The sequence below is a fragment of the Carya illinoinensis genome, chromosome 15 (assembly GCF_018687715.1).
Source record: "Carya illinoinensis cultivar Pawnee chromosome 15, C.illinoinensisPawnee_v1, whole genome shotgun sequence".
NCBI classification, from domain to species: Eukaryota; Viridiplantae; Streptophyta; class Magnoliopsida; order Fagales; family Juglandaceae; genus Carya; species Carya illinoinensis.
The window spans coordinates 2,956,407-2,973,318 of record NC_056766.1 but is presented as its reverse complement, the minus strand read 5'-3'; the positions used below and the strand labels follow the sequence as shown (position 1 = coordinate 2,973,318).

At 35.1% G+C, this 16,912-nt stretch overlaps 2 protein-coding genes across 2 annotated transcripts; both read right to left on the bottom strand.

Annotated features, from left to right (window-relative positions):
- Positions 1 to 7,676: 7,676 nt before the first annotated feature.
- On the bottom strand, positions 7,677 to 8,464 carry LOC122295777 (protein TRACHEARY ELEMENT DIFFERENTIATION-RELATED 6-like). The gene has a single exon (XM_043105013.1). The coding sequence runs from the start codon at positions 8,415 to 8,417 to the stop codon at positions 7,887 to 7,889; it is 531 nt and encodes a 176-aa protein (XP_042960947.1). The 5' UTR covers positions 8,418 to 8,464; the 3' UTR covers positions 7,677 to 7,886.
- A 2,804-nt stretch (positions 8,465 to 11,268) lies between these two features.
- On the bottom strand, positions 11,269 to 15,293 carry LOC122297526 (protein trichome berefringence-like 7). Its single transcript, XM_043107620.1, has 4 exons — positions 14,917 to 15,293; positions 14,003 to 14,839; positions 12,896 to 13,054; positions 11,269 to 11,720 (listed from the first exon to the last, which is right to left on the bottom strand). Exons 2-4 carry the CDS (start codon positions 14,815 to 14,817, stop codon positions 11,417 to 11,419), a joined length of 1,278 nt encoding a protein of 425 aa, XP_042963554.1. The 5' UTR covers positions 14,818 to 14,839; positions 14,917 to 15,293; the 3' UTR covers positions 11,269 to 11,416.
- Positions 15,294 to 16,912: the final 1,619 nt, after the last annotated feature.

The window sequence follows — 16,912 nt, the reverse complement described above, 5'->3', positions numbered from 1 at the left end:
TCAGTAAGCAGAGATCATATACTGTGTACAAACATGAGCATTTACAGAATTCAAAATGCAAAACATAACAAAAATAGAAACAGAATGTCATGCCAGAAGTTTTCAAAAATTACATTATATCATATCAAAGAACAAAACATTGTCAGAACATAACAGAATCAGATCACAAAAAAATATGATTTATGCTCTCTTTTGCACAGTTCAAAAATAAAATACCAAAATAGCTTATGTTTATACCAGTCATGCCAGAAAGTACCTTATTCTTATACAAAATTTCATGAGTAATGCAAAAATAAATAACTGAGGTGTTTTAAAATTATTTTCATAACAAAACATACATATTTTTCAAAATCAACCTCAATTCATTTCTTTTATGCAAAATTTAGTATATGACTCCCGTTTACCTAAACTCTTAATCTTTCAGAAATTCCTCGTAACAGTGTCAAAAGAATAATCAATAGTCACCTATAAAAAATCATATAACTTGAATAAACCTTTAATTGATCACATAACTTATAATCGCACCTAAATTACTCAAATTACCTATTTTAATTCCTCAAAAAAAAAAAAACTTAAATTTCTCTTAATCCAAAAATATGATTAAGTCCTAATTCTTCAATATCCACAAAATGTTTACTAGAAATAGTTTCTGTAAAAAAAAAAAATTGTAACCTGACCTAAACTGATTTTAACACCTAAGTCCCAATTAAAACTAATCTCAGCTCACAAGGGAAACAGCCCACAAAAAAAAAAAAAATCAGTGCAAATCATAAAGTCCGAAAAAGACATTTAAGGGTAAATATTACATAAATACTCTAGAAGTTCCTTAAAGAGGATTTACGAAAGCATTCCAAAACAAGGCTTTTGTACGGACAATTGCGTAAAACCAATAAAAAGGTATGGCTTTTAAGAAAAGGCAAAAATATAATAAATAAAAGCACAACCTAAAACTACTGGCATCCCAACGCAGAACACATAAATCTAAAATCATAGAGTTGTGTGGCTGTGCTTACCGTGAGGAAGAAGGAGATGTGTGGCAACTTACCCAACGAGCAAAGAAAATGCGCACACCATGCTGAAAAAAAGAAGGTCACCGTGCAGTGGTTTTTGGCTCACAGTGGGGGATTAAAAACTCTGTTTTCAGAGTGCAAAAACAGAGGTGGCGCTGCTGTTTGGCTTTGGCTGGGCAGGGGTTATCGGCAAGGGAAAAAAAAAACTCAAGCTCACTAAGAGAAGTGGTTGTGTGTGGAGAAGCCAGGAGCTAGACGTACGTGAAGGGCTGTTGGTGTGTGCATGCGGGACTGCGCCGTAGAGTTGAGCAACTCTTGCTTTTGGTTGAGGATGATGAACATGAATATATATAAATATCTCTCGGAAACAGATAAAATCCTAGAGAAAGCAGGGAGGAGAGACGTGCACGAGGGAAACGATCCGCTTGACGTGGGGTCAGAAGGAAAATCTCATGTAATTGGGCTTTTTCCTTAGTTTTGGGTTTCGAACCTCTAAAATAAATAACTTGCTCCTCAAATCTCGACCCATAAAAAGATTCTACCCAGACCAAAATAATTAAAGATTTATGTTGTAAAATAATATTGTTGTAAAATAAACTGTATGACCATTTTGAACTAGCCGTTAAGTGCATAGTGCATAGTACTAGCATAGTGAGTTGGCCGACATATGCATAGTGCTAGCATAGTGAGTAAGCATAGTCCCATTTGTACGCCTATATATATCGTTGAATTCTTTAAAAAATTCATAAGTTTCATAACTTCTCTGAGCTCTATCTCTCTCTCTCTCTCTCTCTCTCTCTCTCCTTTCGATAGTTTCATAACATGTTATCAGCACGAAAGTTCTGACGATCTTGAAGCTAATAGTCCTCTACTTCAAGTAAGTTTTTCAATATATTTTTGTAGTTTTCAAAATAAATATGAAATGTTAAACATACTTATGTTCCTGATTTATATATGTAGAAAATGTCAAATCTTACAAAATTGGAATTCGTTGCTCTTGACATTTCTGAAAAAAATTATTTATCTTGGATCCTTGATGCTGAGATCCATCTGGATGCAATGAACCTGAGAGATACAATTAAAGAAGGAAATCAAGGGTCCCTGCAGGACCGTGCTAAGGCAATGATTTTCCTTCGGCACCATCTTCATGAAGAATTAAAAACTGAGTATCTAACGGTGAAAGATCCACTTATTTTGTGGAATGATTTAAGGGAGAGATATGAACACCAGAAAACTGTAATCCTCCCAAAAGCTCGTCATGATTGGATGCACCTAAGGTTGCAAGACTTCAAGAGTGTTAATGAGTATAACTCTGCACTCTTTAAAATTAGCTCGCTATTGAAATTATGTGGTGAAAAAGTCACTGATGATGACTTGTTAGAGAAGACATATACTACTTTTCATGCCTCGAATGTGCTCCTGCAGCAGCAGTATCGAGAGCGAAAGTTCAAGAAATATTCTGAACTTATATCTTGTCTTCTATTAGCTTAGCAAAATAATGAGCTTTTATTAAGAAATCACCAGTCACGTCCTACTGGTTCTATATCATTCCCTGAAGTGAATGGTACTAGATTTATATCATTCCCAGTAGCGAATGGTGCATCTTTTCAAAGAAAAAGAGGGCGTGAACGTGGTAAGAAAAACTATAGAAGTGGAGGTCCTAGAAGTGACCACACTAAAAGGGATAATAATAGATATACACCGTACCACCAGAAGTGGTTCAACTCAGAGAAGGGCAAAGGTCTTCAAAACAAATTTTTAAAGAAAAATGAAAATGGATGCCATAGATGTGGTATAACTGGACATTGGGCTCGTACCTGTCGTACAGTTAAGCACTTGGTTGACTTATACCAATTTTCTATAAAAGAAAAAACAAAGAAATTTGAAACAAATTTTGCTGAACCATCATATGCTTTAAATTCTATAGATGGAGAAGACATTACAAGCCTTGATGTTTCTGATTTCTTTGAGGATTCTAGTGGTAGAGTTGATAATGAAAGTGTTCATTTTTAATTAATGTATTTCCTTTATATTATTGTAAAATATTTTTATTATGCAATGTTTTTTTAGTAATGAAAGTTTTATATATTTTGTAGGATCATGAGTCTTATTGATGAACTTTCTATCTCCGTGATGAATAATAAAGATGTATGTCTGGCTGACAGTGCTACAACTCACACAATTCTTAAGGATAAAAAATATTTTCAAAATCTAACATTGAATAAAGCCTATGTTTATACCATTTCCGGTTCATCAAATCTAATTGAAGGCTCCGGAAGAGCTTATATTGTGTTGCCTAATGACACCAAATTTTGTATTAATGATGCTTTATTTTCTTTACAATCCAGAAGAAATTTATTAAGTTTTAAAGATATACGTCGTAATGGTTGTCATATTGAAACCATTAACGAAGACAAGAAAGAGCATCTTTTCATTACTAAAATAATTTCGAGCCAGAAGCTCGTATTAGAAAAACTGTCTGCCATCTCATCTGGATTGTATTATACAGAAATGAGAACAATTAAATCACATGTTGTAATGCACCAGAAGTGCATTGATCCCAAAATATTTATGACTTGGCATGATCGCCTTGGACATTCGGAATCAATAATGATGAGACGAATAATTGATAATTCGTATGGGCATCCCCTAAAGAATCAGAAGATTATCTTACCCAATGAATATCCATGCTCTGCATATTCTCAAGGTAAATTGATTATCAAACCATCTATTTCAAAAGTTGTTTTTGAATCTCCATCCTTTTTACAAAGGATTCATGGGGATATATGTGGGCCTATTCAACTATCAAGTGGACCGTTCAGATATTTTATGATTTTAATTGATGCATCGAGTCGATGGTCACATGTTTGTCTACTTTCCACTAGAAATGTTGCATTTGCTAAACTTCTTGCACAAATAATTAAGCTACGAGCACAATTCCCTGACTATCCAATTAAAACTATTCGATTGGATAATGCAGGAGAATTTACATCTCAAGTTTTTGATAATTATTGCATGTCAATAGGAATAGATGTTGAACATCCAGTTGCCCACACACACACTCAAAATGGTTTAGCTGAATCATTGATTAAAAGGCTTCAGCTAATTGCTAGACCTTTACTCATGAAATCAAATCTTCCTATTTCTGCTTGGGGACATGCTATAATTCATGCAGCATCATTAATTCGAGTTAGGTCATCAGCATGTTACAAATATTCACCATTACATCTTGCATTTGGTCAGCAACCAAATATTTCTCATCTTCGTATTTTTGGATGTACTGTATATGTTCCAATTGCACCTTCACAACGTACAAAGATGGGCCCTCAACGTAGACTTGGGATATATGTTGGGTTTGATTCTCCATTTATTATCAGATACCTTGAGCCTCTTACAGGGGATATGTTTAAGGCACGTTTTGAGGATTGTCATTTTGACGAATCAATTTTTCCAACATTGGGTAATGAGAAGTCGGTGCCTGAAGCATGACAGGAAATTACTTGGGAAAATAAAACTCTTTCCCAATTTGATCCTCATACAAAAAAATGTAATCTAAAGGTTCAAAAGATTATTCATTTGCAAAGTGTTGCAAACCAATTACCGGATGTATTTACTGACACTAAAGGTGTGGTAAAATCATATATTCCTGCTGTTAATGTTCCAGCAAGGATTGCAGTCCCTGAAGAACAAGTTGCCAAAATAGCAATAGGCGAATCTAAGATACGTCTGAAGCGTGGACGGCCTATTGGTGCTAAGGACAAATTTCCTCGGAAGAGGAAAATGCAAAATGAATTTGGTACTCCTGAAGAGTCTATACCAACACAGGCCATAAGAGTAATTGATGCTCCTGAAGAGAGTAAATCTCCTGAGAAAGAACCTCCTGAAGAGGTATTTCATGAAATGTCTTCCCTTGAAGAGGGACAGGTACCTGAAAATAACGAGATCTCAATACATTTCATAAGTACAGGAGAAATTTTGAATAGAAATAAAACTGTTGTCGACAACATATTTTCATATAAAATGGCTCTTGACATTACCAGAAGTAATGAAGAAATTGAGCAAAAAACTGTCGAAGAATGTCGACGTAGAAATGACTGGCCAAAATGGAAATCAGCTATTGAAGCTGAATTAAACTCGCTAGCAAAGCGAGAGGTCTTTGGACCAATTATACAAACACCAAAGGGTGTAATGCCCGTTGGATATAAATGAGTATTTATACGTAAACGTAATGAAAGCAATGAAATTGTGCGATATAAAGCACGACTTGTTGCACAAGGTTTCCTGCAGAAACCGGGGATTGATTATGAGGAAACATACTCTCCTGTTATGGATGCAATCACATTCAAATATTTGATCAGTTTAGCAGTTATAAAAAGATTGAATATGCAATTGATGGATGTGGTCACTGCATATTTATATGGATCATTAGATCATGACATATATATGAAAATCCCTAAAGGATATAAAATGCCTGAAGCTTCTAATCTAAGTACATCCAGAAGTATGTATTCTATTAAGCTTCAAAGATATTTATATGAGTTAAAATAATCCAGACGCATGTGGTATAAACGCCTTAGCGAATATCTATTGAAAGAAAGATTTGAGAATAATCCAATATGCCCATGTGTTTTTATTAAGAAATCAGACTCCGGATTTGTTATTATTACAGTTTATGTTGATGATCTACATCTTGTTGGAACTCCTGAAGAGATCAGAAGAACTGCTACATATTTAAAGAATGAATTTGAAATGAAGGATCTTGGCAAAACGAAATTTTGTCTCAGCCTGCAGCTCGAGCATTTGTCAAATGGAATTCTCATTCATCAGTCAAATTATACAGAGAAAGTCTTGAAACACTTTTACATGGACAAAGCTCATCCCCTGAGTACTCCAATGGTTGTTCGATCACTTAATGTGCAGAATGATCCATTTTGTCCTTGTGAAGACAATGAAGGAATTCTTGGTCCTGAAATACCTTATCTCAGTGCAATTGGAGCCCTGATGTATCTTGGAAATTGCACTCGGCCTGATATTGCATTTTCAGTTAATTTACTTGCAAGATATAGTTCAGCACCAACTCGAAGATATTGGAATGGCATTAAACATATCCTTCGATACCTTCGAGGTACGGTTGATATGGGATTATTTTATCAACATGGTTCAAGTCCACAATTAGTTGGATATGCAGATGCAGGTTATCTATCAGATCCACACAGAGGTAGATCTCAAACTGGATATGTATTTACTTATGGAAATTCTGCTATATCATGGAGATCTGTCAAACAAACACTATCTGCTACCTCTTCAAATCACTCAGAGATCATTGCAATTCATCAAACAAGTCGAGAATGTATTTGGCTAAGATCAATGATCCAACATATTCAAGAAAAGTGTGGTCTTCCAGTGATTAATGATAGCCCAACAACTTTATACGAAGATAATGCTGCTTGTATTACTCAAATTAGAGGAGGATATATCAAAGATGATAGAACCAAACATATTTCACTTAAATTCTTTTATACTCATGAACTTCAAGAGAAATGTGAAATTAAAATCAAGCAGATACGATCAAGTGATAATCTGGCAGATTTATTCACAAAAGCATTACCAACTGCAACATATAAGAAGATTGTGCAGAATATTGGAATGCGGAGACTTGAATACCTTTTATCATGCACTTTTCAAGGGGAGTAATGTATTGAAGACTTATACTGATTGTACTCTTTTTCCTTCGCTAAGGTTTTATCCCACTGGGTTTTCCTTTGCAAGGTTTTAATGAGGCAATCTTAAAACATTTTACGGTACACATGAATATTGTACTCTTTTTCTTTCGCCATTGGTTTTTTTCCCACAGGGTTTTTCCTTGGCAAGGTTTTAACGAGGCATATTCATTATATGTGGTCATCCAAAGGGGGAGTGTTGTAAAATAACATTGTTGTAAAATAAATTGTATGACCACTTTGAGTTAGCCGTCAAATGCATAGTGCATAGTGCTAGCATAATACTAGCATAGTGAGTTGGCCGACATATGCATAATGCATAGTACTAGCATTGTGAGCAAGCATAGTCCCCTTTGTACGCTTATATATATCGTTGAATTCTTTAAGAAATTCATAAGTTTCATAACTTCTCTAAGCTCTATCTCTCTCTCTCATTTCGATAGTTTCATAACAATTTAAACTTACTTAGCAAACCTAATAAAATTATTCAAAAACTGTAGTTTTGCTACGTACAATATAGTCGAGTACTAATCTGTATATTAATATTGATTTATTCTTACTTAAAATTTAAATTAATACTATTTTCAATAAAATCTATTTTTTGATCAATCACATTATATTAATGCATAGATTAATGTATAATTATGCTTAGCAATTATATTTTTTCGCCAACAAATATTAAATTTTGGGCTTTTAGTCCAATCCAACAATACTCATAAATTCACGTGGACTTTTCATCCATATAAATCCAAAAATTTTAAACAAACAGTTACGTACTGGAATCGGACGTTACATTAATAAAAAGTAATCTTTTAACTTTCTTTGCATAAACGTTCCACTCTTATACTAGCCGTTAGCCCCACCTCTGTTTCTTTTGGGATGCGCCTTTGGCCCCACTTAATATTCATCCTAACCATTAGTATATATGCATATCAGAAATAACAAGTTCACACAAAATTATACATATTTTGATAATATATGAGTTCCTTAAAATATTTTACATTAGCCAAGAAATGGTGTTCTTGCAACTTCTTTTTTTATTTAGAGTAGAGAAGACTGAAGAGCACACCCAAAATAAAAATAAATGTATCACATAACTTGAAGTCCTTTCTTAGGATGATGAAGGACATTCATTATTCATGTAAAATGCTTGACATCAAGGCTTGCGTTTAAGTTGGGGATGATCAACACTAGAAGAAGATGCTCCTTCCTCATGGGGACCAGATATAACCTCTGCAGACTTGTCATGCAAACCTTCACCAACCTGCTCATTCTTCCTAATGATTTCATCGATATGGACATCATCCTCAATTGTCAATAAGACAGACTTTGAGCCAAACGGCCCTGGAACGATGGCCTCCTTGACCTTCCTTTCTTCATCGAAGTGAATAAGTTCGGTTTCTTGAACTGTCTTCTTCTTTCTCTTCTTAATGTAGCAACAGAGAGCAGCTGCGAGGAATGCAAGTAACAAAAGACCTCCGAATGAGATGAACACAATGACTATTACTGTCGGATGGTTGTCCGGTGATGGCGAAGGCCGTGGTGGTGGGTGCACATGATGAGGTGGTGGAGCAAAAGGTTGAGATGGTGGGGGCGGTGATGACTTTGAGGGACTAGGCGGCTTTGCTGATGGAGGTGGTGGAGGGAAGCGTGGGAAGTCGAAGTCATTGTTCTGTGAAGTGCCCATCTTGAAGTAGGTGAATAGAGATGGATTGAGTTGTGGAGAATTGGGTAGCATTGAACACCTATTTGTAGCAAGTATTTTGCCTCAGTTTTTTGGTTATAATTGTGTGCAAGTTTTTAGTGACTTGACTGCCATTCTAAGATTTAGGATGGTTTGTTTGCATTGGAAAACACTTCTCAAAGTTCCCTTTGTTTTTTGTTTGAAGCCTGTATTTTTCTTTCCTGCCAGACATTGAGATCACTTGATAGGTCTCTCGTTACCTTATTAATGTTACTGTCTGCTGTCTTTCCCTTTTATTGGTTAGCAATCTGTATAAACCATTAAAGTGAATCTACACTATATTCTTTTTAATAAATATATCTATACTATATTAAGCTGAATAAGTTGAGCATGCAAAATGTTCTCTCTATTTTTAGGCATGAAAAATAATGAAACTATAAAGATTTATATATATATACACACACACACTATACAAAACAAAACACAGAACCATTAAAACACCTTAATGAAACTATAAAGATTTTTATGAAATCAATCAAAGTATTTCATGTGTCTAAACTTATTTCATCATGTATTGACCTAGAACTTGCTTATGAAGTTGTGACAGTGAGACAGAGAAAACGACATGACTAAGACCTTTAGCCCCTAACTTGATAAGCAATCTGCTACTAAGTTACCTTCTCAAGAATACATGCTGCAATTGAATGTGCATAACTGAGCCAAAGTTTTGTATATTATATCCCAAGGCTAAAAATAAAATAAAATAATCTGAATAACCTCCACCCCATAGCACCACTAGCACAGCCACCTCGCCTGGCCAGCGGGCATCCCTCATGTAGGTGGACAAGGCCACCGCCAGAGGTGGCAGGGTTAGAGATCCCCTTTTGTTTAGTGTTTTTTTGTTTTTTAAATTATCATTAACATGGTAGTTGAACCATCGACCTGTTGCCATGGTTGAGAATACACGTCACGATTTATCTGTGGCAGGGTTGTGGATGGAAGGAATGTTTTTCTTTTTTTGGAAGGAGATTAATATATATTTTTTCTTTTTTCTTTTCTGATTCAAGAAACTTTTATTGCCACGCCAATTATAAGTACGTTTTTCTGGGTTCAGTTCGGGACCACAAAATTGCATAAAAGATTAACATGAAACATACTGTTTTTGAAGTGCTTTTGATTTGAAGTATGATTGTTGATGCTAACAACGCTCGCATCCTCATTTCTTTTGGGTGGGTCGTTTTTTGCTGCTTAAGATCTCATATTCCAATTCTTGATGACTTTCTTCCAAGTCCTTCATAAACCTGTCTTCATAAGACGGGGTAATTGGAGGGACCATAATAGCATCTTACCTATGAAGAACCAGAATCGGACAAAAGGAACCTACTGTGAGAAGCCGCAACCCGCAAGCACTCCCTCAAGTCAAGTTTGAGCCATAACTTAGAGACCCCAATCCCACTAAGAAATTCAATGAATTCTTAGACAGCTATTACTAATAGCTTATGCCTAGTACATGTCAAACCACTTGAAGAGTAACCCAAGGACTATTGAGCGGCCACCCTTATGGTCGTTGAACCAGCCTTAGATCAGATATAGTTCCATAGTTGAGTATAGCATCCTCAATTTATCCTTGTATAGCCAAATGATAGTGCTAGCCGCCCAGTGGTTACTGCTTTGCTGAATATGCAGCAATGTCAAAACAGAATTTTTGAATACTTGAAATTTGAATTGTAACGTCTCTTAAGAGAGTTTGTTGGATATCCTTGTAAAGCTAAATTCTTTTGTAACTACAACTCTATAAATATATGAATCTTTCAATAGGTAACGCATCAAATTTCAAAAACCTACTCCAATACAGTCAGTCTATCTGTGTATGCATTACTTTCTCTCATCTTACAAGGCATGCCGCTAGTGTATTTCAAATTTTATTTTTTCTTTCATTTTCTTTTCAATAATTTTTTTAATATCCTTAATCATTAAAAAAATACACAACTTCATTAATAATTACTTTCTTAACCATTAAGTAAAAAAAAAATTAAGAGCGATAATTTTGAGTGATAACTTTAAGAGACTCCACTAGCATTTTCCATAACCAAAATGGTTATCAATAGTTGTATCGGACTTTATGTTTTTTAAGGTGCGAAATTCATATGTAAATTAACTAATTACATGACTACAAAAGCACAAGAAACATGTTACCAGCAGACGAAAAAAAGGGAAGGATTTTAATGTCAGAAACAATCACTTCGAGCTAAAAGACAAGACTAAAGCAGGCTTGTACAAACAACCGACCTTCCAACATGAATTGCTGTTCTCATCATGTAAACCATTTTTCGTTATTTTTTTTCCCTCTTTTTTCTGTTTTGTTTGTGTTCTTAGCCTTGAATGGAAGAATTCAGTTGGGTTCATAACACTGTACTATAGATACAGGCCCTGATAACTGGCTACCAATTTGTCAGAAAGAAACCTCTTGTATAGCCCGGCAGAATACTCACAAAAATTGGACCACATACCCCTTTATCTACTGCTTGCAGAGTCTGAGCTGAACACAAAACATCCTGCCCAGGGAATACTTGATAGGGACTGGCAATTGAACCTGAACAACCCAAATACAACCTAATTATTGATTTTTAGTCAAATTTAGAAATTTTGTTGGTGCATTTAACGTTTCCAATTCTCAACTTGGTGAAAAACAAATTTTTTGTTTCCAGAGAAAGAAACATATATTTTACATGAAAATGCATGTTTGACAGTTCTTGTTATAATTGTTCCCACCATTTTCTTTTTCAGAAACAACCCAACATTTTGGTTGTATTAAATTTAAAATAAACAGAAATTATACAGATAATGCACATGATTTGGTAGTGGTGCACTGGGAAAATAACATTGTGAAATTACATATAATTTCTGTCCACCTTTTCACAGATACAAAGGAAGGAAAATCATACATATCTATATAAAAATTAAAATGCTTGAGGCAAGAGAAGGAAACCAACTCAGAACTTCTAGTGTTCATTGGTAGAGTCCCCATTCTTGGACAGCAGATTGGAGAAGATAATTTCATTCCATGTATCAGGAACACCAGGCAGACACCAATGGCTACAATCGGGTACAGATGGATTGTCACTCCAAGAACCCACATGTGCATCACTCCGGAATGCTCCCATCGGTGTAACATGCACTACTTTTACAGGAACTGTCATTTTCTCCACAACCTTGATTATGCTATCTGAAATTGGGCTTCGGTCCCTCCCATGAGATCTTGATGAGGGGTGACGACTCACTTTACAAGAATTCCGGTTTCTACCACTGGTGAAGATACATGAAATCATTTTCATCAGTCCAGTTTTCCAAAAAGTTACAAGTGGGTTAGTGTCAGTTTACAGTTCAGGCAAGCTGTTATAAGCAAAAGCATCAAATTCTAGATTAACGTCCTACATGAGCATGGCTCTTCTTTTTTTCATATTGGAAATTGACAGGCTACAGAGAAATCACCAAAATGTACATGCAATTTCCTGAATGCCTATAGCTAAAGCTAAAGTAACCCTGACTCACATTAGATATACCTAATTCTTTTTTCATATGCCAGATAATTTCTTTACCGTACTCAAGTATAACAGACAGTCCCCTATATTACTCTTACTCGATCTTTCATCAAGTAGAAATTTTCAACTGAAAACAAGCAACCTAATATACATTCATACACGTATGTAATTACATAGCTTGCATGCACAAATATATATTACTACAAAATGGGTGTCTTTCTTGTAGGTAAATATGGGCATATAAGTATGATATGTATAAATGTATATGCATCCCTGCTGCATGGGATAAGCATTAATTTAGTACAGCATCTTGCAATCTGCTCTCCGGAGTGTGTTTGTGGCATCTAGGACATTCTCAACCACTAAGTAATGCAGTAAGTTATTCATTCCTCCAAGCTTGTTCTATACATTAGTCCCTTCCCTAGTTTTGGGAAAGGGGCACAACTTCTAAAAAGTTACAGGACCATCTGCTGGTGCAGATATATACGTACATCATCCTTGTCTCAACTTTCTTGGAAGTGTTAGATCAGAAGATCAGAAAGGACCATACAGTGGAAAGCTTCCTCTTCATGAGGAACTCTATAAAAACTAACATCATAACTTTTGTGATCACCTAAAAAACACATTAAGTAACATTTACCAGAAAACAAGAAAAGGATTTTTAGGTCAATGGGTATGAGAAACCTTTTCTAACATCTTAGCAGGCAATTGAGTTCAGCACACAAGAATGGTAGCAATCACATTGAGCTGCAAGACTAGAGCAGACTGGTGGCAGAGTTATAGATCCACCAATTCTAAATCTAACTCAAATTTCTTCAGTAAACCTCAAGAAGATGTTAACCTTTTGTCTGCCAAAAAAACTAAAAAACGAAAAAATGGCAAAAACAAACCTATCAGCATAAAATCGGGGCAAACATATTGACTAACAACACAACACACCTCCAATGGGATGACTCAAAAGTCCGGAAGAATACACTTGTTCTATTTCTGTGTATCATAGTCTCAACCCAAGATGCCCATGTGTCTAATGCTCTCCTGAAGGCAATAGAGATTGGCATTCCAAGCTTCAGCGAGTCTCCTACCTGAAAATAGCAGCCCCTGTCTGGAAACATGTTAGGACTATTCACTTTTGCAACTATAGAGAGAACAATCTTTACTGCAAAAGCTTGAGCTAAAAGTCCCATAATTACAAACTCGAGAAAGCCTAATGGAGATCCAATGATATGTTAAAAAATCATATAACATTCCTAAATATCAAGTTCATAAATCACAAGTTCAGAGATACTGATTGAACCAAAGTGTATTGGCTGCAAAAGATTCTAACATTCATTAAGCCATATGCAGAGATACTGGTTAAAAGATATGCACTGAAGGGAAAACTATGATTAAAATCCCTGGGATATTGACATAACAAATGCTTGCCTGATGTTATAATAAACCTTGTTTTCCAAAGAATATGCGAGCACACACGTAAACACCTTTCTCTCACTTCTACCACCCCAGTACACATTTTTTAAACTACTGTAATTTTACTATAACCTTTTAAAAATTTGCCTATATCTAGCAAATTTCCGTAGTCGACGTTCAAATCCATGATCTGTGAATCATGTTTACGAGAATATTCGACGACACAACAGCCAGCCCAAGTTAGTGCCCTCCAGGACATCGATGTTTTTACCCTCTCTAAATCTCACTCATGAATGTTACAATATATAATGCTATTACACACTCTGTTTACCCAAGAAAATACGCTAAAGATGAATATTGAATTCAAAATGCACTGCAAATTCTGTGTTATGATGTTACATAAAGGAGGGAGCAAGGTCAATGAGAAGTTAATAGAAATTGCAATTGAGAACAATTAGAACAATGATGAAAGGTCAATGTATTACATCATTATAGAATTGAAAAGCACATTCACTCACAATAGAGGCTTATATGTTTGCTGGCAGCATATTGCATACCAAAATCACAATTGAAAGACGTTTGTAAGTAGTAGAACACAACATGTATGGCAGTCAATGCTGAAGAGAGTAGGTAACTTACATTTCAAAGAGCTTAGTCCGTGTCCACCAGTGTCCCGAATTAAAAATCAGAACATCAGAATTAACCCACTCTTTGCTAATATCATCCAACTTATCGAGTCTTAGTGTAGCCTTCACCCTCTTTGGTGCACGCCTCGGCACTGGACCAGGTTGTACCAGGAAAACTGATCGATAATAGTCAATAGTAAGATCGAATGAACTAAACCATACACTCAAAAACCTGATACGTTTCGTGATCTTATGCCCATTGATTTCATATACACTCCTCTTATCCTCAATTCCCATCATGAGCAAACATATCAAAGACTCCCACTGTGTTCTACTCAATGAATCGCCTACAAAGACAATTCGTTTCCCACGAAGATTTTCAAGAATTGCACGTGCATTAAACCTTGGAATATCACAATCTTTAGGCTTCCACCTCCATTTGGTATAACCATTATCTTTCCGCCCATTAGCCAAGCAATTAAATCCACGCTCTGCAAACGGGCATCTTGAGGCATCATATAAAGGATAACTTTCATCACGGATCCAACTTCCATGAAAAACGTGGCATTTGCCATTAGACACATTGGACTCAGAAATCGCATAACTACGAAGAACTGGACTAGAAGTGGGAAACCAATACATATATCCAAATACCATGGCTGAAAGGAAGGATATCAATGAGCCCATGGCCACCAGTCCATTTAAAGATAGGAAGACCAGAATTTTACAATGGCCATTTGCCATTCTCTCACCAAAATTGAAAACCCTGGCATAGTAAGGCCTGAGATGGCCAAATGTATCCCAATTAAACTTGGTAATAATCTCCATCTTTCGAACACGCCACCAAATACTCCAGCTTTCAACATAAATCAACCACAATATAGAAGAAAACCCACATAAAATCCATCCATATAGATCCAAAATACCCCCCACAAAGACGAAACTATAAAAGTGAAGTAAACACTTTAACTGGCAACTTAACCAGAACAAGATTAAATCAAGACGAAAGAGTAATTAGCAGTTGAGGACTCTTGAAACACGCTAACTTGAACAACAACCATATGATGCTCAAGAATTAAAAAAGTAATCTTACAGTTTCAGCAACTGGGAATCCATGAAAGAAAACAGTGGTGTAGATTGATGACGTTCGAGGGAGTTGGATGAGGAAAGTGGACTATAGGTACAGGTAAAAGGGCGTTCTGGTCTTCTGTCAGTGGCTTATAATACACGCTCGCTTCAGCCAGACATTGATTTCTTAACTAACTGACAGTCCGAAACACGTTTTATAGTAATGTGAAAGATTCTTAGCTGTATGGAGTAGTTGAATTTTGTCGGTGGCGTTCTGGAGAGGGAACCGAAAGATGGGTGTAATCAGATGTGTTGGTATTTTTTAATAAATAATTTTTGTCATTACCGTTCTTTTTGTCATTAAGCTTCCTTCAGTTTTTTTCTTCTTATATTCTTGAAGATAACTGTTACAACATCTTTTACATTGTTTTACCGTTCGATTTTTGTCTAAAGATTCTTTTAAGGCAATAAAGAAAAGAAAGCGGTTCGTATCAGTTTTTATTTTTTAAGTTTACGTTTACAGCTTTAAAGGCCTGCAATCAAGAGTGTAGTAAAAAAATTTCCTACGTTTAGCTTTTAATAGGAAGTTGGGTACTAGTTGTTTTGATTGCCTACTGTCGTTAGCTTCTAGTACTCAATTTTGATGTGGCCTTTTCACATGAGATAGAGAAAAATAACAGAAAGTGTGTAAATAATTTTGGGAGTATTTTTCAAATAAAAGAGAAGGGTTTCTTTGAGTCGAGCTTTGGATTTAACTATTTGTGTAGAGTTAGTTCGAGTTATACGATGATCAGTTAGGTTGTTGTATTTTAGAGAAGTTAAGTCAAGAGAAGTTCTGTTACACTTATTAATTTAAAACTTTGTACACCGTAAAGGACTTAAATCTTCTTAAAGAAGTTGAGGTTTCAATACCTTAGTCCAAACTAGTTTTGTTTAAATGTTAATTTTATTGTAATTTTTATTATATTATTGTGTATTTTACCAACAAAATGGAGTCGACGCTCCGTGAGACTTTCTTTTTTAATAGTAAAATATCATTCTTTTATTCATAATGTACGTTACAAACTGACCAGAGTCATATAGAATACAAGTCAACAAACACTTTTAAGGCTCTCCAGTATACTGACATAGTCTTGTCCCTTGTTATAACTCTTTACAGATAAACCGTCTGAAGGATAACACTTTGTTCTAAAACAGAATTTACAAGCGCCCACTCTGTCTAAAAACAGAGCTTACAACCCCCCTATCTAAGACAAGATTGGGGACACACTCTAGGAACAAAAGACCCAGAGACAAGGTGTGTGTGTGTGTGTTTTTTTAATACTAAACCTAAAACAAAGTAAATAATGTAAAACATAAAACACAACGAAAATACAAGGAAAAATATACGTGGGAAAACATAAAAAACAAAGCAAAAACCAAACAAAAAAACTGTCGTGGCATGTTCGAAAGATGGAGATTACTTCAGGCACACCTAATAAATTTATTAGAAAAATTTTATATATTTATTCTCATCTCACTTTCATCTTATTATATTATGATAAAATAGTATTACCTATCAACCTTTAAATTCTTATTTTAAAAAATACATAATGATTTAATGATAATAAACGATACATTTTACATAATGGAATGGGAGTATGATTTGTTGTATTACTTGTTTTTACAATAATATTAGTAAAAAATAAATACTACTAGATAGTCTTCAAGCAATAGAAAAAAAAAAAATATTAGAGAATGGATACATATATCCACCTTATTAGAGGATGTTATATTAAGACCATGTCATGTTATTGAAAGTTAATGATAACGTGTAAAGAATGAGTTATTCTATTATTAAGCTGGTGTATTATTT